At 46.6% G+C, this 25,436-nt stretch overlaps 1 protein-coding gene across 1 annotated transcript in view; it reads right to left on the bottom strand.

The window, feature by feature from the left end:
* The window catches only part of CAMTA1 (calmodulin binding transcription activator 1), a 237,564-nt gene that overhangs the window by 103,119 nt on the left and 109,009 nt on the right, over positions 1-25,436 (bottom strand). The window contains exon 6 of the mRNA XM_058854814.1: positions 5,542-5,613. Coding sequence (XP_058710797.1) covers positions 5,542-5,613 — 72 coding nt within the window. The remainder of the gene's footprint in view (positions 1-5,541; positions 5,614-25,436) is intronic.

Genomic DNA, 25,436 nt, shown 5'->3' with positions numbered 1-25,436 from the left:
CTTTCAGGAGTCAGTACGTTAGGCAATATGACCCAAAAAACAAACAACAACAAAAGAAACCTGAACAATTATTACAAAAGAGTTCACAGAACCCTTGGAATTTCAGTTGGACTGAGAAAAAGTTTTTGCACAGCTCCACCAATTCCAGGAGTATTTCAGATCATTAATGAACCCTGAAAAACATGATGGGAAGTTTTGAGACACGGCTGTTCCAGTGACTGCACATCAGCGGAGACACAGCAACAAGCACGATGCCTTCAGAAGAGCTGGTGAGAAGATGAAAGGAGGGAAAGAAGAGAGCATCCTTCAGAGAGATCAAGTCAAAGGCATGTTAAGGAAGCATGAAAAGGGTCTCCACAACTTCCTCATCCTCTGAAAATACTTGTGCTTCGTGAAGCCAAGTGATAACACAAGAGGACTGATTGCTGCATCCTGCCAGAGTCTGGTACCAAAAGCACCTCTGCTGCAGCAGCTCAGAGCTAAATCAACACAGAAGAAAATTCTGCTCTCCTGGAGCTGCTGTTTGGTCTCCCCACACACAGTCCCCTCTCCAGCACAGCTCCACGTGCACACAGGGCACTGGGAACAGGAGGAGAGGCAGGTAAAGCACAGCTGCTGCACAAGTGTGCTCTGGGAACACCCACCTGTATCCCAAGCACGCTTGGGGCGTGCAGCCACACTGGCGATGGTTCAGTACCACAGACCATGCTCTGCTGGACTTCTACACCACTTAATTTCATCATACAGGCTAAAACACTTTGGGAAAATGTGCCAGCATAGCAGCAACAGTTTATAATCCCATTAGCAAAAATGCACAGGCTCGTTGTGCCGAGGCCTCGCTCACACCCCACCCCCCAACACACAGGACCCAGCTAAGTGCCCATGTGCAGCACAGCATCCTCTGTGCTTTATTGCCCAGCCACTTTTATTTCACCCAAATGAAAAATAAAAACCCATTACTAAGCAAAAGTCTTGAGAAATTTTATGAGATTGTAATGCTTCCAATTTATGTTGAAAAAGCCCCAAATCCTCAAGCTGTCTGTCGCTGCTCCAGCCAGGGATGCGGGAGATGCTGCTGACGCAGCGCAGCACAAGTGATCAGAGAGGGAAATGCTACTGTGACGGGGTGCTGTCAAAAAGAAACGGGAAGGGCTTCCTCTTGTTTAGGGCATAATGGAAAACCAAGGCAAAAAAATATAAAACAAACACTAAATTTATGCAGGACAGTGACAGATGTCATGTAAAACATTTTAAATGATTTTTAGGTCTCGATACTTTTTGCCCACAGCTTTCAGACAAGATGTATTTCAGGAAGGGAATACACTCGGGGGGCATCAAGTGTCAGTGCAGACATTCATAGTAACAAACTGCTGAATATTCAAGTGTATCAGAAGGAAGAATGCAGGAGAAAACAGAATAAACAGAGAATATTGCAAAAACCTTAGACATTCAATCAGTGCTTACACATACTCTGCAAGGCACAGCTGGTGCACACAGAACTGCAGGAACAGTAATTAAAGACCACTACCCAAATACTGCCCACCACCAAAGCCCCCTTCAGCATGTCCCACTTGGCTCCTTCTGTGACAGACATCCTGCCTGGATACTACACCTGGCATGACTGCTGATGTCCCTGACCTTCCTCTGCCATTTCCTACCCTACAGAAAAGTATTCCACGACTGCCACTGCTGCTGGGAGCATCCTGTGAGTGTGTGAGCAATAAAGATGAAATGCAGTTTTCCTCCAGGCTCCCAGAGAACTGGATTATCACATTTCAGCAATTACTGCAAACACTGGATTTACAGCGGGGCTCTATGGAGCTCTGGTGTGTCCCCGTGCCTGCCTAGCTCAGCCTGCATCCCACTCTGCTTCCTTGGCTCACCTGCCAGAACAGTGCCACTGACACTCTTCTGCACCAGTTCTGAATTATTCAGTGAGCACTTTATGCATGTGCAATGTGAAACAGCTCTCTGCCGACATACCTCTCTCCAAGGCTTGTTAGTCTTAATTTGTTTGACTGGCCAAGAGGTCTAAATTTACAAGTTTTTAGCATAATCCTATAGCACAATTTATGTACTTCTAAATTACAAAAAAGGGCAACACTTTTAAAATATGTATTCCCTCCCATTCCTATAGCACCTGAACAGCAGCACTGAAGGAGACATCAGCTCCTGCTACAGGTGGAACACGATGAGCATCCAAGGAGCTGAGCATCTCCAGCTGTGCAGCACAGGAGTGGGAGTGAGCAAGGGGCCCATGGCAGTCCATGGGTGAAGGCAAAGCCTGCCTCTGTAACCCTGGCAAGCAGCAGCCCGCCCGGAAGCCTGGCAGTCAAATTAATTTTCAGTTCCTGGGGTGCCAATTTCCAACACACAGAAGGGAATGCTGCATTTCCCTGCTCAGCTGTGCCAATGTTTGAAAATTGTCTGTGTCTGAGAATCCACATTTTCTCTCCATTAGTCAGTACGAGTGCAAACAGGGGGTTTTCTTCTTCTTTTTCCAATGACACAAAATCTGGTACTATGCTGAAGGTCTAACATGGGCAACCTGAGTCCTGCCAGGGACAAACCAACGCACTCAGAGTTACAGCTGTGCCAAAGCCTCTGCAGGAGCCTGGGACCTGCCATCACCCACATCTCAAAAAAGGTTTCAGCAGCTCTGCTCCATGCTCAGTGAACTGTGAGCAGCCAGGGCTCTGCATCTTCTCAGAAGGGAACAGACAATGCAGAACAATAAAAACTGAAGTTCTATTGAGGTGTCTTCCCCAGCAACCTGTGAAGAGGCCATCCGTGTCCTCATCCCCATCTTCTTCTCTGCCTGTGTCACTCAGAGCATGATCTCATATTTCTAGAGATCGGATAATCAAAAGTAAAATATGAGAACCAAATGTAGGAAACTGCCACCTTGGGCATGCTTTCTTCATTCAGGCCCAAGAGTCAGTGTCCAAGAGAGCATCCATGCAAGAGGCTGCCAGTGCCCAAGTCAGGACCATGTCTGGCAGGAACATGTCAATGCTGGCTTGGCAATTACAACACCTACTACAAATATTAAAGGTCTTTGGAGTAGGGCAGCACTTGAAATCCATTATCAAGAAAGCTTGAAATGTCTCAAAATTGTGAAACCCCTTGAGAAGAGAGAGGAGGTGAAGGCCCCATGCAGCAGACCCCAGCCACAGCTGCCAGCACCACGGGCTCTGCTGACAGCCCGAGAACTTCTAGCTGAGACCCAGAAAACTGCATCATGGAGCTCCAGATGATTGGTTCTCATTTCTCATCCCTCTGACCAGTCTGCAGGGAGCAGGCACATCATGCCAATCACAAATGACAACACAAAGTTATTTAAGTAAGAAATCAGACATCACCATATAATTAATGTCTATGGCGCCATGTAAATACATGAGAAGAGCTGCGAGCCCCCGTGGCTTGTTTGAGTCCTGGCCTTCATGCTGAAAATGTGAGGCAGGAAAGATTAAGAACAATTGTGTGAGGATTTTTAATTGATATCTAACTTGACAATAGGATTTGGAGGAAGATCATCCCATAAAACATAGCCAGCATCGCAGACTAATTGTATTTACTCCCCATTGACCAGACACTGCACAGAGAGCACAGAGAGAGCCCCAGGAAGGTGCTGAATATCTCCTCCAAAAAATGGAAAGTCACCCATATGCCTCTGTGAACTATAATGCCAAACATATTGCTGGAGGTTAATGTTACACATTGCCCTGGCTGTACCTATATTTGAATATCAAAGTCATTTACCAGGGCTGTTGAAGTGAAAGCTTCTGAAGGAGATGCACAAAACACCTTCTGTCTCTCTGACACTGCTCCTGAATTCACCATGGAGCTGAACACAAACGCTGTGCAGACGATAGAAAAGCGTCATCTATTCTTGGCCAGCTCCTTTCTGCCGGCTGCATAACCTTGAGCGCATGACTGAAGGATGCCCGTTTATGCCTGGGAGATGCTGCCATGAATCACAGACCCCTCTTCCTCCCACAGCGAAGGCACAGCGTGTCCTTGTTGAGGAATACCAGTCTACCACAGCCACAGTGAGACATCCTGCAGCACATTTTATAAATAGGCTTCTAAGAAATGTACTTCCCATCCTCTTGACAAAAAGTGATTACCAGAGCAAAGAGAATGACTAAACATCGATGCACACCCTGTGAACGTGAAGGAGCCAGACCCCAGGGAAGAGCTCAGAGATCCTACAGTGCTGCAGTGCAACCCATCAGGGAGATGCTGGCTAAGTGCCACAGCAGCCAGGGCCAGCAGCACTTCTAGGGAGCACATCACAACAAGAAAAAGTAATACAAAGCTCAAAAAGGAAGAGAAGGGAGGTGACCTATGGAGCCAGGAGCTCTCGAGGAGGATAAGCACAGCCTGCGTAGCCCATAAGAGAAGAGGATCGATGCAGTCATGCTGTGTTTTCAGAGGAGCCACAGTTCTCCTCTGCGAGGTGCAGCGCTGCTCCCACCACTGCAGCCAAGCATCTCCTCCTTCCTTGCACATATGCCACAGATGTGGAACTGAGAACACGTAAGGATCACAGAGGAGGGTGACATCTGGTGCGTGTTTTCTTTGATTATGTCCGTGCTGTGGGCACCATCCTCTGTGGGTTGTGTCCTGCCCCACTGACAGCAGCAGTACCTTCTTTTTTAGCATGGAAGTGCAATTGCAAAACCAGGGAGAAACAGGAATTATTTTCCATTTGCTTCTAGAAACAGATGTCACTTTCCTCAGACTTGTTTGTTTTCAGGATCATGGGAGTTTCATCTTTAAAACAATATTTTTATAGTATGTGTCAAATGCCATTTCATAATGAAAGAAAACAAATTGCTTCCACTTTGTACACCATGGTAACCAGTCAAGAATGTGAACAGCTCCTCAAAGGTGGGGTCAGCAAACACCCCCAGGGCAAACTCCCACATGAGATCCTTCAACACCCCCACAGCCCCAGGGGAGCTGCCCAAACCCTGTGTAAATAAGAGGAAAATTTGGCTTGACTCCTCCTGGGACTTTGCTGTTCCCACAACAGCCAGAAGAAAAATCATTGAGTGACTTCAAAATACTCCCTGGAGACTAAACATCTCACTGGAGCAAAGCAGATCCACTGCAGGGCCAGCTCCAAGGTTCACCCCAAATTCAAACAGCCCCAGGGTTCTTCTCAAAGTCAAGCACAGCCCAGGGCTGATATCTCTCCCACACCATGGCATGCCTGTGCAGCATTCGCTTCACTGGCTCCTGCCTTGCTTCAGGATGGAACAACACAACCGGAAACCTCCAGAAAGTCTCACTTGAGCCAACTCCATGTTTAGAGAACATATGAGCTGGCATCAGCTCCGTATTGCTAGAGAAAATATACAATCCCTCCAAACAGACATACAGCTAAGAAGCCCCATTTCCCTTTCACACAAACAAAATCCCCCAGACAGTAAAACACGGGATGCTGACTCCCCCCACCCCCCGGCAGCAGCTGAATGTGGCTGCAGCAGCTCCACCAGGTGACCCCAGAGAGAAAACTTGTTGTCATCCTACCTGCAGAAGCCAGTAGCACCTTCTGTGAAACGTGGGGATGATGGAGGAATGGACATAGCAGCCATACAGGCACTGGGGACACAAAAAGAGAAAGCAGGTTAGTGGGGGAACCATCCCAAGAGGCTGGGGAAGGGGTGGCAGTGCGTGACACGAATGGAGGACGTTGTTCTGCCACTGGTCTGGGGCTGGTGACACACAACACAGCATTGTGGCAGCACAGTGCAAGCACTGTAGGCTTTGCTACAGGTCACAGAACCCCCTCCCTAACAGCCCCTGCCCTGCCACCTCCAGCCAAGGTGGCACCCTGGAGAGGCCAGAGCCAACAGGGGCTCCTGTGGTTCTCAGCACCACGACACAGACAGGGCTGGTATGGGGGCTGCCATTGAATCTCTGCTCCATCGTATTTTTATTTTTTGGCAAATACAACACGTTCATTTCTTTTTCCATGGCTTATCTCCTGGGTATTTCAACTGAAAATGTTGTGTTTGTAAACTGAAAAAATTGCTGTCAGATATTTTAGACAGCAAAATGCCAAAATATAGTTTGTTTCTTTTCTTTTATTTTTTTTTTTTTTTAATGAATTCTGCTTCTCTGATTAACTGAAATCAGCAAAGCTGAGGAATTCTTTCTGCAAGGAAAAAACCCCACATTTCCAGAACGTTAAAACTTTTTGGTTGGAAACCAAGCCCAGTGCCAACCAAACACATAAAACTGGTTTTAATCACAAAGATCCTGAGTGCAGAGGGGTGCCTGTGCTGCTGGACATGCGTGCTCAGTGAGCACATGGGAGGCTGCAGCAGTCCCCCCTCCCCAGGATCACCGCTCACAAGGTCGGCCTGAATTAAACAGGATTTAAGGACTGGCTGCTATCACCGAGTTATTTTTAAAACACAAATGACAAAGATTAATAATGTTTTTAAAATGTGTCAAGGGTACATTCTACACACTGAAATGCAGGGAGGAAAAACAGAGGAGGAAAAAAGCCTTGCAGAAAATAATCCAAAGAAAAGCTTAACATTTAAATCCCTCCTGAGGGTTGGGGAACAGCTGCCCTGACAGTGACTCCTGGCACACGGCACTGGGGGCTTGCATGGAAAGTTCTGCAGTGTTCAGTTCTGCTGACTCAGAGCTGGTCCCCCCACCCCAGAAAGCAGCTTGAGAGGTGCAGCATCTCCCAGTCCAACCTGCTTCCCAGTGAGGATGGGAAAGCTGCTCTGGAGCCGCTGGAGCAGCCTTCACAGCAGCCAGGGACATGCACAGCATTTTGTGAGATAGGTCTCAATCTATTCCAGCACCCCCTGACTTGTTCCCACCCCAGTTGCTGTGGAGTCGATCGAAACTTTGGCTGATTAAAACAAACCCCAACGCTGGGCTCTGTGCAGCTCCTGGTGCGCAGCAGGCGGGAGCGCTGCCCTCCCTCTCCAGAGCTGTCTCGCGGATAATTCTAGAGCTGTCAATAATGAATCACACAAAAGCCTCCCACCTCCATGAAACTGGTTCTCAACATTTCAGCAAACCATTAAAGAAATCCTAACAGCTCAGAGAATTCAAAAAGCACGCAGAACACAGAAGGGATTTCTTACATTTTTCTTTTCTTTTTTTTTCCCCCATGGCAGCAGGACACGGGAATCTGACTCTGGATGGATGTTTTGAGAGTGGATGTCCAACCTGGACAGCTGGGATGAAGGAGACCCACACACTGAGCAATCTCCTGGCCTCAGAGAGATGGCAGGGACTGTCCCCACAGGCACTGAGAGCTACCAGAGCAGCAGAGAAACACTGCAGGGGTGAAACAGCCCCTGGAAACCCAGCACGTGGAGTACAGGCAAAATGAGTGATGACAGCAATAAAAACTACATTAATTTTTGGACAAAAAGGCATAAGAAAAAGTTGAAGATATAAATAGAAACCTAGGAAATCTGTGTGTCATTGTTTTGGAGGATTTTTAAGATTAATGGGTTAAGCACTGTGGATGACACAAAACCTGCAGCCTGATGGCTCAGCACATTGGGGTTGTGGGGAGGTGGGTGTAGGATATTCCTACACTTGGATCTGCTGACCCCTGCCTTTGGCCCCAGGATGGCCCAGGGCTGCCAGCTCAACAGCTCCCTGCAGCTAATGAGGAGAGTGCAAATACCACCCTGCCTGGCCAGAGCAGACAGGTAACCAGGGCAGGAATAATACCTTCAGCTAAAGCAGTCTTTAAAATGAATTCTTGCTCAAAACAGGCAAAGGGGGTTTCATTAGCTGTGCTTTCTTTTATTTTTTTTAATTGTTTTTTAGTGGGAAGGTAAAAGCTGCAGCGGCCTATGTGTCTGTGGAGATGTTAATGCCAGGCTGGGCGCTCAGCCAATGCATTAAGTGAAATCGAATTCCTGAAACCAGCTTTAATCAGCAGATTTTTAAGGTTAGAACGACTCTCTCCTCTGCAAGGCTTGCCAAGGTTAATTCTGTCCTGAGCAGGCTGAATTAATGGGCTGGACAGGGGAGAACATTTTTTTTCATGATTCTCTTTTAAGTTTACAAAATCTCCAGGAGAAGAGAAAAGGCATTTCTGAGCAGTCTGAGGAGAAACGCCACCTCAGCAGCTCATTGACTGTGGTGAGGAGAACATGGCCAGCAGCAGCCTGACCCTGCAGGAGCCCTGAGCACACCGGCTGAGGGACCTGGCTGTGGGGACACTGGGACCATCCCCTATCAGGGAGTGTGTCCTTGTCCCTGGAGACAACCCTGTGCGTGTGGCAAGGATGCCCTAAGCAGAAACCATGTCCTGCCACTGTGGGGGATCCTTCCTGTGCAGCTCCCCGGGATGAGACCCCCACACCTGCCCCAGGAACCAGCCACAGGCACCTCCTGCACAGCCCCCACACTGCTGCTGGAGAGCCTGGCCCTGCCAGCTCTGCTGCAGCTCATCCCTTTACAATTCCAGGGGTAATTAAAGAGAAAAGGCCTTCTCTGGGCAGCAGGGGAGGGTGTGCAATTACAGCTTCCCGCCCTGCCATTTGTATGCAGTGCACATTTGGCATTACCAAACTTCTGAAAACTGGAGGAAGGGTGGGGGGGATATAAAATCAAATTATTAGTGGATTTTTTTTTTTTTTTTAATCCTGAGCTCCTTAAAGTGATTGTGGCTTATTTAAAAATAATACAATAATGCTGAGGTGTTCTTCCTTAACAAGCATACCTTGGGAATGGAAACAAGAAAGCAGGAGAATCAAAAATTCAAGATAGGGTTGGACAGGCTTTGAAATTCTTCTCCCTGGTGAGTTACACTAGTGGATATTTAAAAAACCCTAAAAACCGCCTAGATTTTGTTCAGATTTTCACACTGAATTCCCAATTCCCTTAATAAGAAGCTAAATCAATCTTTAGAGAACAAATCACGTAAGACCTATGGCTGTATATTATTAAAATATACTTGAGTAATTTTCTGGTGGTAGGGCTTCAGCTTTCAACACCCGAGCAGCCTCCAAACACCAGGAGCAGGATCTGTGCAGGTCACTGGGGGAAAAGGAGCGTGCCCTGTGCTCCTGGCTCCGTGGTGGTATTGAGCAACATGTGCTCATCCCAGCAGCTGATTTGTCCCTGGTACATCCCCAGGCTGCTGGGATCTCCCTCTGTAATTACTGACCATTTCAGAGCTTCCTCACCAATTTCCATGAGGGAGCAGCACACTGCTGGCAGTAGCAGCACTGCTGCCATCAAACCTCCATGGAAAGCCAAGAGAGGCGTTGGCTTCATTCCTCTCATCATCCTGATGACAGGGCACAGGTCTCCTGAAGCAGAGGCTGTATCTGAGCCCGACCATGCTCTGCTCTCCTGCTGTAACCAGCACACACTGGGAAGGAGCAGCAGCCGTGCAGCAGCACATATGGATTTGTCGCCCTGAAAACTCAGCTTCTGAGCTTGCTGACATGGTTTTCTAAGGACTTTCCCAGGACAGTAACTATAAACATAGATATGTGTACATTCTTTCTGTTACACGTCTTGTGATGGGCATCTCTCATGGCCAGTGCACTGGGAAAGTGTTATCCTGACCATCCAATCCCTGGCCATGATCAGAAGCCTATAAATCCTGGGAGGAAAAATAAACTCTGCTCTTCTTTCACCACACCTCGACCTGTGTCCGTGTGATCTATTCATCTTCAGTGGTAACATGGATTCACAGGCATGGAAGGGAAACTGGAAAAGCAGCTCACATGAGCATCCTTCAATGCAGCAACCCGTGTTTTGGTGATACAGTCAAAATGCAATGACAAGCCCCACTCTCCCATCCCTATCATGGTATATAGAATCATTCTGTGATTTTATCACAGACATCTCCATAATCTGTTCTTACAGGTACCACTGCTATCCCATTCTTTTCACCAACATTTCCATACCCCAGCAGAGACACCATCCAATCTTCCTGAAACTGATTCCTCTGGATTTCATACAAATCATGACCAGGGGAATTTGTCAGTTGTTTGTAGTGATACATTTGTTTTATGTGTAGGAGCTATTGTCTGTCTGTTTGTAACCAGCACCCACAAGAATCTCTGCTGACCCTCTGAGAGGGCAGAGCCCACCTAGAAAGGTGAGGCAGCTGAAAATTGGGCTTCTTGGCCACAGAACTAGCAACCACTGGGAAAACCCCTCAAATTTTGTGTGTCACCTCTCTTCTCAAACAGACCTGAAGCAGATTGGGTTATGGTACAACAGATGATCCTTTCCTCAGGACAGAGATGCTGAAGCCACAGCCACATTCCAAATCCATTTAAACGTCAGATGAGGCTCGCCCCTGTCAGCTGCGGGAGCCGGGAGACAGCGGCGGCTCCCGCCCACTCCATTAATCAGGATTCAGAGAGAAAAGCCAATGTGCTGCTATAAACCCCCTGACTCGATGCCAGCACCACGCACAGGGAGCCACGTGCCATCAATCTTCGCCATCCTCCCGCAGCAGCCAGGCACAGCCGGGGAACACTGACAGGGGCTTGTGACAGCTTGGGCAGGGCACAGCAAGGCACAGCCACACTCAGCACACAGGGAGGCGACAGGAGATTCTCAACATTTCCCCGTGCAGACTGGTCCCAGTTCAGCTTTTTAAAGCAGTAAACAGGGAGGGGGAACCACATCTGAACCGTGCGGAATCCTCAGGGTCAGAAGGCTGCTGCCAGAGCTCTGATTTTGACTTAAGGAGTGTCATAATATAGGAATGCATCCAAAATTTCCCATTACTGCTGCAAATCAAAACCAAAACACTGCTAACCATGTTCTCTCACTCATCATCTCGGAGAAACACAGATATGAGACAGGTTTGGATTTTCCTCTGACATTCATAAATAGTAACTTTGATTCAGCAAAGCACAAAGCCACGTGCTCAGATCTCAGCCTGGGCTGAGCCGCGCTGCTGGCAAGGTTCGCCTTTTATCGATGTCAACAGAACTTAAGCAATTGCTTACGGTCTGCCAGGTTGGGCAAGGAGTCCCTGGTAGTGACAGCAGATCCCAAAAACATTCTTAACATTTCTAGGCAGCTGCAAAACACAGAGAACCTGACCCTTCGCTTTTCAGCTGTGGCATCACAGCAGAGCGCTGTGCAGCCCCAGGCACTGCCCGCTGTGCAGGCGCTCAGCCTGGTGCAGGGATTTCGGGTTTAAGCCTGTCAGTTCTTTTCCTGACACATTTCAAACCTCCCATATGCCCTGGATGCCACTGGCAGCCATAGCCAGATAATAGCACCTGGATTGAGCCCAGGGCTCTCCTGTGATGGCTGATCAAGGGAGGAGAGGTTACAAAGCCCGTGCATTGCAGGACCTCGTCACTTCTGGTGGCTTTTGTTAACAAATATTGTTCTGTTTACCTCGGGACTCGTTAGAAAGCAATTTTTGAAATATTCAATATTTAATGAAATATTTAAATGTTTAATGGCTTTTTTTTCAAACCCTGTTTTCCCTTTGTGGGGTTCTCTGCAAAGACTGCAAGGTTTTAAGTTTCTTGCTGTTAGAAATGCATCCTCTAATGACATTGGCTTAACGATAGAAATCGGCGTACGTGGGGACTGATGTTTCCACAGGCAGCAACACCCACTGCCTGGCCCACTGCAGGATCATTGGTATGCATCCCCACACCCCCACTGCAGTGCCTGCCTCTTCATAAATGCATATTTCTTTATTAATACGGGGATACTTTAATCTCAGTCTAATTTTACCTTTAGGGAAGCTCTATTCTGAGGCTGCCAGGAGCTTAGACCCTCCAGATGCAGTGGTATGATTTGTATTCAAAGCAGCAGGTCTATCTGTCAACATGTTTGTCTCCCTTCTCTGCCAGCTCTTATTTATAATCCCATTCAGATTAATGAATGACAGTAGTTCTCATCACAAGAAATTTGATTAATCAATTTAAGTGCTTAATCACCCTGGCCTGGGTGAAAAGTGTACTGGAGGGATGCTGCCTGGATAGGGGCAAAGTTGTGAGATGTAGGAGGAAAACATCATCACTTTCCCTCAGGAACAGCTCGAGCCAGGAATGTGCACTGGATCCTTGACGGGATTACGAGCTTTCCAAGAGCTCGAAATTTCCTGAGGGCCAGCAGTCATGGCCTATTAGTAATGAAATATCCTTTTCAACCCACCTCCTGATCTGACACAAAAGGCTTCATACTACTCACCTCCCTCCCTGCTACCCATGTTGCTCAAACTGAACCCAAAAACTGCTGATCATAAAATCCCCTGCAGGGTGATGACCAGGATAACACTCCTGGGCTTCCTGCGGCATCCCACTCCCCATTAGTCCTGCCCACTGCTTTCCTGTACCTCAAAGAGTCTCACAGCCTGGCTGTGTCACCTGCTTGAATACTCCAGAGTAATCCCCAGGGTCTTCTGGAGACCCGGGAGCTATTTCAGGTGAGGCAAGGCAAGGTTGAGCAGAAATCACTGATTTGTAGGACAGAGGCCACACAGTGTGAGCACTGCCTGTAGCTGCTCTTGCAGATACTGTGAATGACATGATAAACCCAAAATAAACCTGTAACACAGCTCCAAGCAGGCTGTGCTCAACCAGGTATTCAGGATATGGGAATTCTCACTGGGAAGGATTCCCACGTTCACCTCCACTGCCTAAACTCAAAGGGACTTGGGGCAGGTGACCTGTTTGGACCCGAGTACAAGCTGTGTGGACAGACCATCTGATGACACCAGCATGCAAGGGGTCACTGAGAGCAGATCTGGGTGGCACATGCTCACGTGAGAGACAGGCCCCCATACTCTCAGGTAAGGGAAAAGCATTCCCAACATCCCTGATGTGAGTGGCAATTAGTAGGAGGAAAAGTGGTACAAGAGGCTGCTCTGACTCCACAGGCCCATGGAGTCTAAATAAACACTGCCAGGGTGGTTCTCCAGTGGGATACAACCAACCTACAGCACAGGCATCACCTGGGTCCCCATACACCATCAACCCCCACAGTCTCCTCAGCCTGTGCCACCCCACACCACCCTCGTGCAAGAGTTTCCTGACTGTCACCACACGGTGAGAACTGTGAGCTGGAAAATGTGGAGCGTATTAATGTCACACTGAAATATGACACAATACACAGAAGTATTTTATATTTATTCTCTTTTAGAAATGTTAGAAAGACAATATAATGAGAACACTGCAAACAAGTCAAGCGTTTTCCTCCTAATCTGGCAATAAAAATGTCAAAGAAATGCCTAAAATCCTAATAGGAGAACAAAAAATAATGGGGTGGGCTATAACAAGGATTTAGATGCAACTTTACTTGAAGGCTTTAATCATGTCTCCTAAAACATCAATGGAAAATCAGATACAAAGCTGTATGTACCATTAATGTCTGTGTTGGTTGCCTCAGCTGCTTGGGGGCTGAGACTGAATGGATCAGGCAGAGGTTAATGAAGACAGGTTGAGGTCAAAATGCCTTTATATCTGGGGAGACTTTGCACAAAAGAATTACTGAGCTGGTCTTGGTGGAAACTTGACTAAGGTAGCAAAGACTGTGTCAAGAGCAGCACCACATCTCCAGCCCAGCTGCCTCCACCATGGCCATCATGGGCAGGCTGCACCAACTGGGAAAGCTGGTTATTATCTGTCTGATTCTCTTTTTCGGGAAAGAAAAAAGACCATCACAGCATGGGGAAACCAGACAAAATGTGACAGTGCCCTGGGGAAATGCAGGCTGAGATGGAATTTTGCAGACACACAATAGAAACAAGCCACATCTGGAACAATCCCAGAGCGTGCAGGACATGAGCACGATTGTGTGAGGAACATTTGTCTGACATGTCCACTGTCTCTGGCATGGGCAAATAAGGACAGGTCTAATAAATCCAATTCATAGGAAATATATAAATATCTAAGAGAACTGTTGGGAGCTATTAATTATACATGCAGTTTTATATTGGATTAATTTTGTGCTGGAATGGACATGAAGCCTTTACCAGGATCTTTTTATGGCAACCTCCTTTGGGCAAAATCAGCCCTGGAGCTGCTGCAGACATCCCACACCACAAAGGGCTCAGGTTCTGGGTCCTGTTCTCTTTACTCCACTTGCCTACAATTAAGAGCAGTAGGTGCTGCAGTGAGTGACTCAATGACCAACACATGTCCATCCCTGACTTCAGGCTCTTTGCAAAGGTGACACGGGTCCACTGCAGCTCCTCAGAGCCTGAGCAGAGAGCACAGAGCTGGGGAGTGACTGGTGCTCCAGACAGGGAGCTTCCAGTGGAAGCTGATATGGGAAGCTTCCCTTCCCATTTCAGGAAGCCATTTAACGTTTTCAGTAGCTCCTGAATTCTGAAAATTGAATCCAAGTGCATAGAAATTCAGAAGGACCTGACTTTCAAACCTCCTTCCAGAGAATCCCTTTAATAAAAAGCATTTACACAACCTAAAACAAATAATTATGTATGCCAATACTAAATCTTCCCATTCTGATTTAAAATCCTTACAACCTCTCTTGCTCACAAGCAATGGCAGGAGCTACAGTAAACAGGCATTTAAGAATGTCTTTCTGCACAAGCTGTTGTAGAAATACCACGTTTATACTGCTTACAACCAACTTATCAATATTTTATTCCTGTCCCAAAAACCCAAACAGAAAAGCATTAATTTCTCAAGATTAGGGCACCAAAATTTACTGAAGTTCACCACCAGCAAACAGTTGAGTGTTTCTGACGTTCAATAAGCAGTGAAAGGTCAATGTTTTACTTGCATTAATTTTTTATCAGAGAAGGGAAAGCTCATTTTCATGACAGATAATGAACATTGGAAGAAGTCTGCTATGGCAAGATATACAAGATGGGGGTACTCTCCATATGAGTAGTGGCTAAACCTCAGAGTCCTTCCTGGTGCATACCTGAGGTGACATTATGACCGGCATTTACCTGAAGCGACATTATTACTGAGATTTCACCTTCTGAAGAGCCCTTCAGGGCTATTTAACAGTTATATCACTTGGACAGCTGAGGATGGAAAACATAACTCTAAACACAAAAGTAAATATCTCCCATATGCCCTGAGACATTCTGGAGGGTAGAAGCAGAGATGTCAAGCTAAGAGCAAATTTCCTTCTTGTAAAATAACAGTGATTTCTTTAATTGGCATTCAAAGTTCAGCATTCCAAAGAGGATCTGTCTACACACTGCCACCAACTTACTTGAATTCTTTTAGGAATGGGACTAGGAGGCAGTGGCATCATGGATCTTGGGTCTGGACCATCCCACTCCTCCTTCCTTTTGGGTCACTCTGCCTGGGGCAGAAAGGCTACGGGGCTGCCCTGCAAGATCTGTCCCTGCACTTCTCTGCATGGACTGTCCTCCAAGAGACACCTGGAGTCCTGCCCTGTACAGAACACCAGCCAGCACCTGGCCCTGAGACCCTCGAGTCCACTGTGCCAGGACCCTGTACCTGCCCCTGCACCTCTGCAGCTGCAACCGCAGTGCTGGGACACCACTGCAAAGGTGCAGCCCCTTGGGACATCACCTGCCACGTCTCCTGCACAAAAACTGACCCTATGAATTCACTTTTGCTTTAACTGACTTGCCACCAGCATCTAATAACAGACCTGGGGGGCTTTGCTGATTAATTAGATGCAAGGCTTCACACAAATGAACCTTAATGGGACCTCACACATCCCCCTCCAACCTTTTGTACTCTTTAGCTAAGAAGCTGAAAATGCTTATAAAGAACATGAATGGAACTGCATATTCTTTAGCAGGTCAGGAGGGCTGAAAAGTCTCCCACAAATGCATCGCTGGAGGTCACCCAGGCCTCATTGTGTGGAGAGTGATAGTGGCAGCAGGCTCCATTCAGCTTCCTCCAGCTGCAGGGTCCCACCATCCCACAGCCTCTGGTGGCAGCACACAGGGAAGGGGACCTGGCAGTCACAGAGCATTGACAAATGAAAGTCAAGTGATTAGCTGGCAGGTTCAACAGTTTCACTTCTAAAGTGCTTTCTGCATATTTTCTCAATAAAAGCAAGACAGCGCTGATGAGCTATATGACAAAACAGAACGCTGAATCATTTTTAGTACATCACTCTTCTCATGCAGAGGGAATCTTCCGTCTTCCCCATCACAGCCAATTAGAGCATTCACAACATTTCTTCAAGGCTGACAGTGATTGGAAAAGATCATGAGACTCATAAGAGACAATTCCATGCTTTATGTCGTTAGATCTGTACTCTCCATCCTCCTGGTTTCCGGGTGTTTTACTGGTAATGGCAGAGCAGCATTTTGCTCAACCCAAACATTTTTTTCCTTGACTGTGAGTACAAAGTGCGGCTTTGCTGATGTCAGCAGAAAAGATGGTTTTCCTCAAAGCAGCAGGGGCATGTCTGGAGTGTGGAACAGTGGCTCTGAGCCCTGTCCCCTGCTCCTGTAGAAAACAGCATCCTGGAAATCCTCTGTCCTTCTGCAAAGAAGGACACAGCTGGCTCAGGAAAGAGAACTGCTGGAGAATGGTGCTGAGCAAGAACTGAAATGTCATTTGAACATGAAATGACTGACTATTTCAGCGTTTTTCAAGACTGAAGTGGTGAAATGCCATCCCTTAAAAGGAGTCCCCTCTTACAAAACCTGCATCCATACATAGAAACTTGAAACACTAAAATGTTCACTGGCCAAATCCAGTTCAAAAGGAGATCAATGCTCTCATGGGTAACTCACAGTGTCCAGAGGTTCAGAGTGCTGACAAATCACAAGAAGATTCCCAATGACACCTGTCAATTTAGACAGTGTTTCTTTCATTTTTGTAAGCACAAGTTTTCAATATTTGGGAGAAGGATGCAGACAGACATTCATGTGCTTGTTCACTGCCAAGAGAAAATGCTTTGCTGAGACTGAGCACTGGCTGCCGCACAAAATTGAACAGCAAGATTTTCTCTTGTTACTGAAACCAAGTTCAAGATTCAAGGAAAAGCAGAAGAAAACAGAAAATTCTGGGCTGCTTGCTTCCCAGCTTCCCACTGACACCACAAAACTGTCATTAGAAATGAGTCCCACGGGCAGGCAGAAATCTGTTCCCTCGGCCGCATAATCCATCATCTCTATCCAATACGCTGCCTGTAGGTTTACAAATCACAAGGAATTTACCAAGTGGCTTTCATAAGGAAAAGTGGACAATAAATCATCATCACACCGAAGCCACTCATGTAACACACAGCTTCATTTTCATGCCAAATTTCATAATTGGTAGCTGTAAAAAACCACAAAACCTACAGAACTTCCTGATCTGAGCAGTCTTCAAAAATAACGATACAGTATTAAGGATGGACATTAATTAAATTATTCACCTGTTCCTTCTTCTCTAATTCCATGCTGAACCTGAAGGGGTAGGAACTCGGCCCTTACCAGAGCCAAGGCTGCACTTTGCCCCAAAAAGCTTTTGAAAACAACTGCTTTTACTTGAATTAAGCTCTAGGGTCTGAAGGACAGGGACAATCCCTCTGGAACTCCTGCCACTGCTGTACAGTGGCTGCAGCACCTCCTCAAACTTTTGATAAATCCTCCTCTGAAATGGCAATTAACACCTTTTGCAGGTCACTCCACAAGATTAATTTTCCAAGCACAGATTAATGAAAACGCAGGCAGAAGTGTTTAGAAAATATTTTCCCTATTAATCTTCATCAGCAGCAGATTACCAGCAGGGCGGCTAATGAAGACATCGGCTCGTTAAGGTGAGAGCAGGCAGGGAGAAGGACAGGGCTGTTCTCCCAGGCCACCATGTCCAAGTACACTGCAAATTCCACAGAGGAACGACTCAGACTATCCCACAACACTGACTGGGTCCTACCCAGGAAGGACAGCTCAGAGGAGGGAACTGCCCGAGAACCTCAATCATCACAAACCCCCAGAGCCAACAGGTTCCAAGTTCCACAACAGGAGCACAGACAAACACATTTAAAAACCTTCAGTCCCTCCAAATCCACCAACAGCAAATGCTACCTCTGGTTGAAAGCTTATCCTTAGGATTGGGAGGCTCCTTTTTGACAGAACTTTTCTCTGCCACACACAAATCTCAAAGGGATGTTTAAAAGAATTGGATAAAAACTCTGAAACTAACACAAAGATGATCCTGCAGAGGAAACATGCCTCTGAAAAGAGCCCATGGTCACAGCAGAGCTCATGGCTCTGGAAAGAAGATTCAGTGTGCCTACCTTCCTGAAGCTGGACTTTTTGGCTCCCAGAACCCCTATATTTTCCCAGATTACCAGAGAATGTTTCATGTTTCTTTCCCTAACAACTGTGTCTCCTGCAGTTCAAGCAAACAACAGTTTCTTTCCTCATTTTATTTTCTTTTCCAGCATTAACACTCTTTTAAATTGAAAAATGCTATTCTGCCCTTATTTTTCAAGCTCATCGATGGCAATGTTGCATTTTGATACAGTCTAGCCTAGAGCCTGGTTTGGGTTTAAAAGGAGTGAAGGGTTTAGGAGCCGTGCCTGGGGAAGGGAGCACGCTCCTGCCTGGCTCACTACAGAATCCATCAAACCCGCACTTAATGGAAGGACGGCAGTGGGAGGAGAAGCTGAAACCACATCCCCTGTCCTTTGTCAGCAGCACAAAGCTGCGCACTCCCGTACCCTTCAAAGCTCCTTGCAGGCGGGTGCTGAGCCACTGCTGAGGCGCTGCGGGTGCTTCCTCCCGGCAGCTCGCTCATCCTCCTCCTCCTCTGCTGCCCGCACAGCCTTCGGACCAGCACCGAGGGCTCCTGCCAGCTCACAACCCCAATAAACAGGACAGCTGAACCTAACATTAGCAAAGGTGACCTTCAAACCTTTCTGGTGTTTAAATTCAGTGTGCACCCCTCACAATTAGCCATCGCCTGTTTAATATGAGGGATGCAGCTTCACCATGCCAGCTTTATAATATGAAAATATCGTCGCTTTATGTCAAGGTTTGCTTGCAAGTTTAGTTTGTAACAGAAAGGTGTATCTCTAATGACATCAAGGAAAAGAGAGGGATGGACCCAGGCTAAGCTGGATCTGACCGTGACTGTCAAGACACCAACTCACCTCTCCCTTGCGGAGTAGGGGAGGCCCAGTAAGCATAAAGTTTAATGCTACCCTGTTTAATGATATTTTCACTTCAACCGAACTGTAAAATTAACTGAGAACTTACATTAAAAAAAAGACTTTTATTTTATGCTGATCATTAAGTAAGGAGGTTTCACACTTGAGATCTGTTATATTAAAGGGGACTGAAATTGCTTGTATCAATTACTTTATTCTAAGTGGACAGACTTCTTACAAAGTAATGAAACTGTTTTGTGACTAGAGAGGAGAAAACTGCCAAATCTTGGGTGGAAAGTGATCTCTGGTGTGTGGCTGCTGCCTGTGCTTCATGGGGCAGCACTCACCTTCCCATGTGGCAGGGGAGCTGCTACAGACTCCAGGCTAGGCACATGGCATGGTCCCACATCACCTTTGGTGGACCACAGGCCTTATTTTCTGCCACTGAAACAATCTTCTTCAGGTTCTATTACCTAAAGTAAATGAAGGTGCACTCCACTGGAGCCTGGTAACTTTGCTGTTTACCTTGTCAGTGAACACACCTAAAAGTGCAGTTCAAAAAATAACAAACTAAGGAGCTCAGAGGAACCATCCTCAGCATCAGCCAGACACTGAAGGAGTGGACATATAAACAGAACGAAGGAAATAAACAGTTAAGCAGAAAAACAGCAAGAGCATGAGCAACTGGGAAGATGCATAGCCTTAAGCGAGGTCTGCACCAAACTGGCTGTTCCAGTGAGTGAGAGTGAAACACAGCCCCTAAAAACTGATGCAGTCCTCTAATGATCTCACTGGCATCTCTGATACAGCTCAGTGCCACTATAGGTATGCAATTAATTACAGACCAGCTGTAATGCACTTTGCAAATGAAAATTCTAGTAAAACGTTATTATTAATTCTACAAAAACGTAATTATTAATTAATTATTAATTCCATGATGATTACTGCCAACGACACAAACCCAGTTTGAAATGTAAAATTCCCCTCAGGTAACTTTAAGACACACAAAAAATGGTACAAGGAAGCAAAGTATTGGAAGGGTCCTCAGGCCACTAAAACTTTCCAAGCCCCAAAGACCTGTGCTTGCACAACGGCACAGGCAGCTTCAGGAAAGCACATTTTTCTACAGGTTGTGTGTTTTGCTGTGATCATCCTCGTCATCCTCTTTTCTCTTAGCATACAAAAAGAGGCATTTTCAGTTGCAGAAGGTGCTGACTTTGCAAGATTGGGCTTGCCAGTGAAGTACGGGTTATCCCCATTTATACAACTGCACAGTGTTTATTTAAACACGAGCCAAAGCTCAGCTGTGTGAGGGGGATGAGCACATGGCAGTGCCAGCCATCCAGCTCTGCTGCTGGCACCCACCAGCAGAACTGCTCTTTGTCATACACCCACAGCCAGGGAGGCTCCATGAAGCCAAGCCCTAAATTTAGAAGTCATCATCCCCAAGCTGTACGTGAAACAATTCATCATGATGACAGCAGCAGCATGTGAAATGGAGTCGTTTGGAGAGTAATGCAGACAGGTATTTGCACAGCACGGTGGTGTTTGGAGTCTCATGAGTACGTAACGTGCTGCTTCAGAATGGGGTGGGGCTTTTCCAGGGTCCTCTAATGACTCTGCTACAAGGCTTAACCTCAAATAACATTTCAGCCCATCCTAACACGTAACAAAAAATCTAATTATATTCTGAAGAGGAGAAAGAAAAGAAATGCAGTAAGAAGAAAAAGGACCCCTCCTGCCCAGAGCGGCCCTGTTGTGGTGTTCAACAGCACCAACTACTCCAGACCACCAAGCCCAGTGCTCCCACATGTGGACACCACGGGCATCCTCCATGCTGGGCCCCCACCTGCTTCAGTCCTCATGAGTCCTGCAGCTCAAGACTCCAACACAGGCAGGGAAACTCTTGAATGTGCATTTACCTGCAGTCACTCTTGCTCTGGTCATTCCTGTGCCAATGGCAGCCCTCATTTTACGTGATCTTCACCTCCCCACTTTATTTCTTTGACATTTGTAGATGGAACAACCGCATCACTTACCAGCCCTGGTTTTGCCAGATTAAACAAGCTTTTTATTTCTGCTCATAAAACAGCCCATTTTCCTGATCTGACCTGTCGTTTTCTGTTCTGCTCTGCACCATTGTCCCTTGAACACTGCCCTCCTCCACTGTATAAGGAATTGTAAATGACACAATGCCACCTTGCTCATGGCCCCATTGTGCCCCACTGCTGCTTGTTATTCCCCCTCTGAAGCACACAAAGGATTGCACATGCCAAAAGAGCCATTAGCACACACTGTCTGAGGTTAAGGAACTCCAAAAAACATTCAACAGTGTGTGCAAGCTGCCCCTAAATCAACTGGTGAGATATCAATTTTATCTGGAAAGATCCTTCAGTATACAAAATGTTGGTAAACACAAGAAATTTAACTGAGCGTGGTCTTACCTGGCCTGCAAAGCAGGACATCCCCAGGCTGGGCAGAGGGGAATTAGAACACACCTCCAAGAATAAAAGTGATGTAAAAGCTAATCTCTCTCTTTCTCATTGCTGTATTCCCAGTCACAAGCTACGTGTTCATTATCTTCTGTTAACGTATTGTGTCCTCTTCCTTAACTAATAAAACGCTTATCTCCAAGGAAATTCTGCAGAAAAGACTGAATTTGCATATACATAATAGACATGTCAAAATGTAAGATGCAAGGACTTGGTATTCCAGCTAAGAGTGTTATACATGATTTGTATTAGTGTCCCTAAATTCCAGAACAACTCCATTGAATCCCATCCCTGCCAGTGGCACTGTAGGACCAAGTGCAGATCTGCTGCATTTACTAAGGGCACAATGCAGGAACTGCACATTTGGGCTACACATGTTTTGGGGCAATCACTTCCATAATCTCAATGCAGCTGCTTAATTGTGTACTTGACAGAGGAAGAGCCAGGTGACAGTGAAACACTAGGTGGGATAAAATCTGAAAATGCATAGTGGGGAACTCGTGTTTCCCAAGGAGAAGGGAAGGTCTGGAGACAGGAGCACAAGAGTTGGAGCACTGGTGCAGCTGGCTGCCCCACAGCACCCCACATCACTGCCTTAGCATCAAATGCAATGGCTCTGTGCATGGGAGAGTCCCAAAGGAGAGTAATCTCTGCAGGTAATGATCTGCCACAATGGTTTTCTGTAGAGCCAGAATAACCTGGAATGCTAAAGGTGAACCTCAAATACAGATCTGTTGTGCATTTTGCTCCAGACCATGATAAAAACTTCTTCCCCTGCCAACTGCAAAGTCTACCTTGAATTCTATTTTTTTTTTTAAACCTATTTTTGAAAGCCCTCTTAGAAAGCAGATATGCTCCAGGGGATAGAGAAGGCAGTGCCATATGCATGATGCAATACTGGGAGGCAGTGCTTAGGATATTGACATTATAAAACCCAGGCAGCAATCGGAAATAGTGTTTTTACAAAGGTTACAAACAGGAATGCAAGGTCTAAGGGCAATTTTCCAGATGCTGCTCAGTACCACAGTATCGTGCATTCCCTGTTTTCCTGAGTGAGGCAAGGAGATCCATGCTGACCAGAGCTGTGATGCTCACCAAGCTCCCAGGCTGCACTGGTCAGTGTCCTGTCACCAAGAACAGGCACATCCTTCCTTTCCTGGGAAACAACCTCCCAGGTGACAATTCCCCAGCACGAAGAGCATCATCCCAGCTCCAGAGCTGAGCCATACTCCAGTACATCCCCCCCATACCAATGGCTCCTGCAGTTCAGTTGCCGTCATCTCTGCATCCATAAATCAACTTTATGGAATGCACCAATTCAGGAGCGGTGCAATAAAACACACCTGTATTATTGGAATATCAACTATGTTTGCAAAGAAACAAGTTTTTTTCCATGAGCTCCCCAGCCACCTCCCCCAGTATCTGCAGAGCTGAGCACAGAACAGGACAGAGGTGACTCTGCCCAGTAGGGAGAGGTTGTTCACAGGACCCCAGCCAGCTCCTCACACCCTGTGCTGTTATGGGCACCAGCACTGAGGGGGGCAAACTGTGCACAAACCATGGTAAAATCCTGGATAACAGAGACTTCTCACATCCATATTTTAAAAAAAAAACCCACCAAACTATTTCAAGTAGTCAGGCAAACATCACCCAGATGGCAAGTTTGCTGTATCCTTGCTGAAAAATACTATGCAGCCAACAAACCCATATGGCCAACCAGAGGAGCCACATAAAGATAACGATATGCCTATACAGGCAAAATGTTAATGAATTAGGCCCAAAGTACATAAAAATCTGCTACCTGGTCCATTACACCTGTTTATGAAATCAATGCTTGTATTTACCTTTACATTTAGTAGGTCATAAACATGGGATGGGCAGGCAGGGTCAGTGCAAGGGTGCTGGCAAGAGGCCATCTCTGCAGCCCACTGTGCTTCCCACACCCCAGTCTTTGCCCCCTTTCAACTGGAAATGGGGTATGACAGTCTTCAAATTCCCCTAAAGGGGAAAGGGATAAGACATACAAGCAGATGGTCTATAAATAAGATTCTGGAAAAATCTCTCAGTGCCTGTGGATTTATCTCCTTTAAGAAGGTCAGCCCGTTCGCTGGAGGGTTATTAAGCTCTCTGCCACGTACATGCAGGCAGTAAAAGAGATGCAGAAAGGGCTGCATCACCTGAACCACTGACTCAAACAAATGCCAAACGCTGACGCCTTCAAGGCTCTGCCATCGTCACCACCTTCTCCATGGCTCTCATCCATGCAAGAGCCATTTCTGTTGTCTTCCAAGATGACAGTGAGCTGAAAAAGACGTGGAGGGAGATAACAACATGAATCTCCCATATCAGGATTAATCAATTAAGTGGCCATTACATCAGGAACCATCACGATGCTTGATGGCCAAAAAGATCTGTATTTATGCCCTGCTACCTGGAATCCCCCACCAGTGACTTACACACACACACACACACCCCCCGAGCAGCCTGCTCTGAAAGGAGGGGTGAGCCATCTGACAAACCACGGGCACTGGGGAGGAAGGGGTTTTGGCCACCCCCAGGCACACGGCTGGCGCTCCCAGGTCCTGGTCAGATGCAGGTCACGGCAGCGGCTGCGACAAAAGGCTGAGCCCGGAGCGCTGTGCGTGCCGCTGCCGGCTCCGTGCTGGATTATCCCGGGTGCCCCCAGCCCGTGGGGAGCCCGCGTGGGAACCGCCGCAGTCGTTTCCAAGGCAACGGCGCATCCGAGGCAGGATTCCTTTCTCATCAGTGAGATGGCTCAAGTATCCATTACGTTCCGCGGCGGGTTGAATAACAAACATGAACGCCAACAAATCAATGAGACGAGCAGGATTTTAAGCCCTGCAAAATGCTTGTTTTCTTCTGTATTCCCTCGAGCCCGAGGCTCCCCAGCCAAGTTAGAGCAAAGGGATTTCAAATTTGGCAAGAATCTAGGCAACAGATCCTCCTGAAGTGCAAATTGCCACAGTTCCACTGAAGTCAGCAGAGATATGACAATTTACACCCACTTAGGTTCTGCCACTGGGTAATTAGCACATTGCAAATAACTGGAAACAGATTCCCAAATAAGAACACTCTTAAGCTTGAAGCAAGAATGTTTAAATAAAAAAAAAAAACTCCAGTTTTTTTCCAGGATTAAGGAAACTTGCAGGCTTCTCTGCTGGCTTCTTCTACTATATTACTGGATAAAGTAAAAAATTGCCATTCTTTTTTGCTCCCCTGACGACCCAGGTTGAAACCACAGTCGTGTTATCAGCCCTGCTGTATCTGATGTATTTGGCTGATACATCTCCCACCAGGTCCAGCCCAAATGCCTTTTCACTACCAACTCCACACACACCCCCAAGGACCCAGCCTCCCAACCACTCGTTCCAGTCATGCCCAGGTTTTGTCACCTACCCCATTTTACAGACTTCTATTTCAAATACAGAGGCAACAATGCACATGTTGATCATTTGCAGGATGTAATACGCAAGTTCTGTATAATTTCTCTCTTAATCAATACCCAAAAAGGTCAAGCAGAACGAACCCTTCATTCTTTCATGTTGGGCTGACTGGCCTAACATCAGTCCTGGGTAAAGCAGTGGAAAAATTGATATGAGATTCAATTAATAAGGAATTAAAGGATGTTTTAATGCATTAAATGCTCACCAACCTTGTTCCATGGGAAATAGCTCTTGTCAAGCAAACCTGATTTCATTCCTTCAGGAGCTTCAAATTCTGGTTGACAAAAGCCACATATTTGGAAGGCACTTAAAATTTTGTATGGCGTTTGACTCCATACCAAACAGCATTAGAATGTTGAAAACACACGCATTTAATGGATTAAAAGCTGTCTAGCAGACAGATCTTGAAAGCAGTGGTCAGTTGGGATCTATAATT

This window comes from Poecile atricapillus, chromosome 22 (genome assembly GCF_030490865.1).
Source record: "Poecile atricapillus isolate bPoeAtr1 chromosome 22, bPoeAtr1.hap1, whole genome shotgun sequence".
Taxonomy (NCBI): domain Eukaryota; kingdom Metazoa; phylum Chordata; class Aves; order Passeriformes; family Paridae; genus Poecile; species Poecile atricapillus.
Note: the sequence above shows the minus strand (reverse complement) of the source record. Positions and strands in the feature narration are given on the sequence as shown.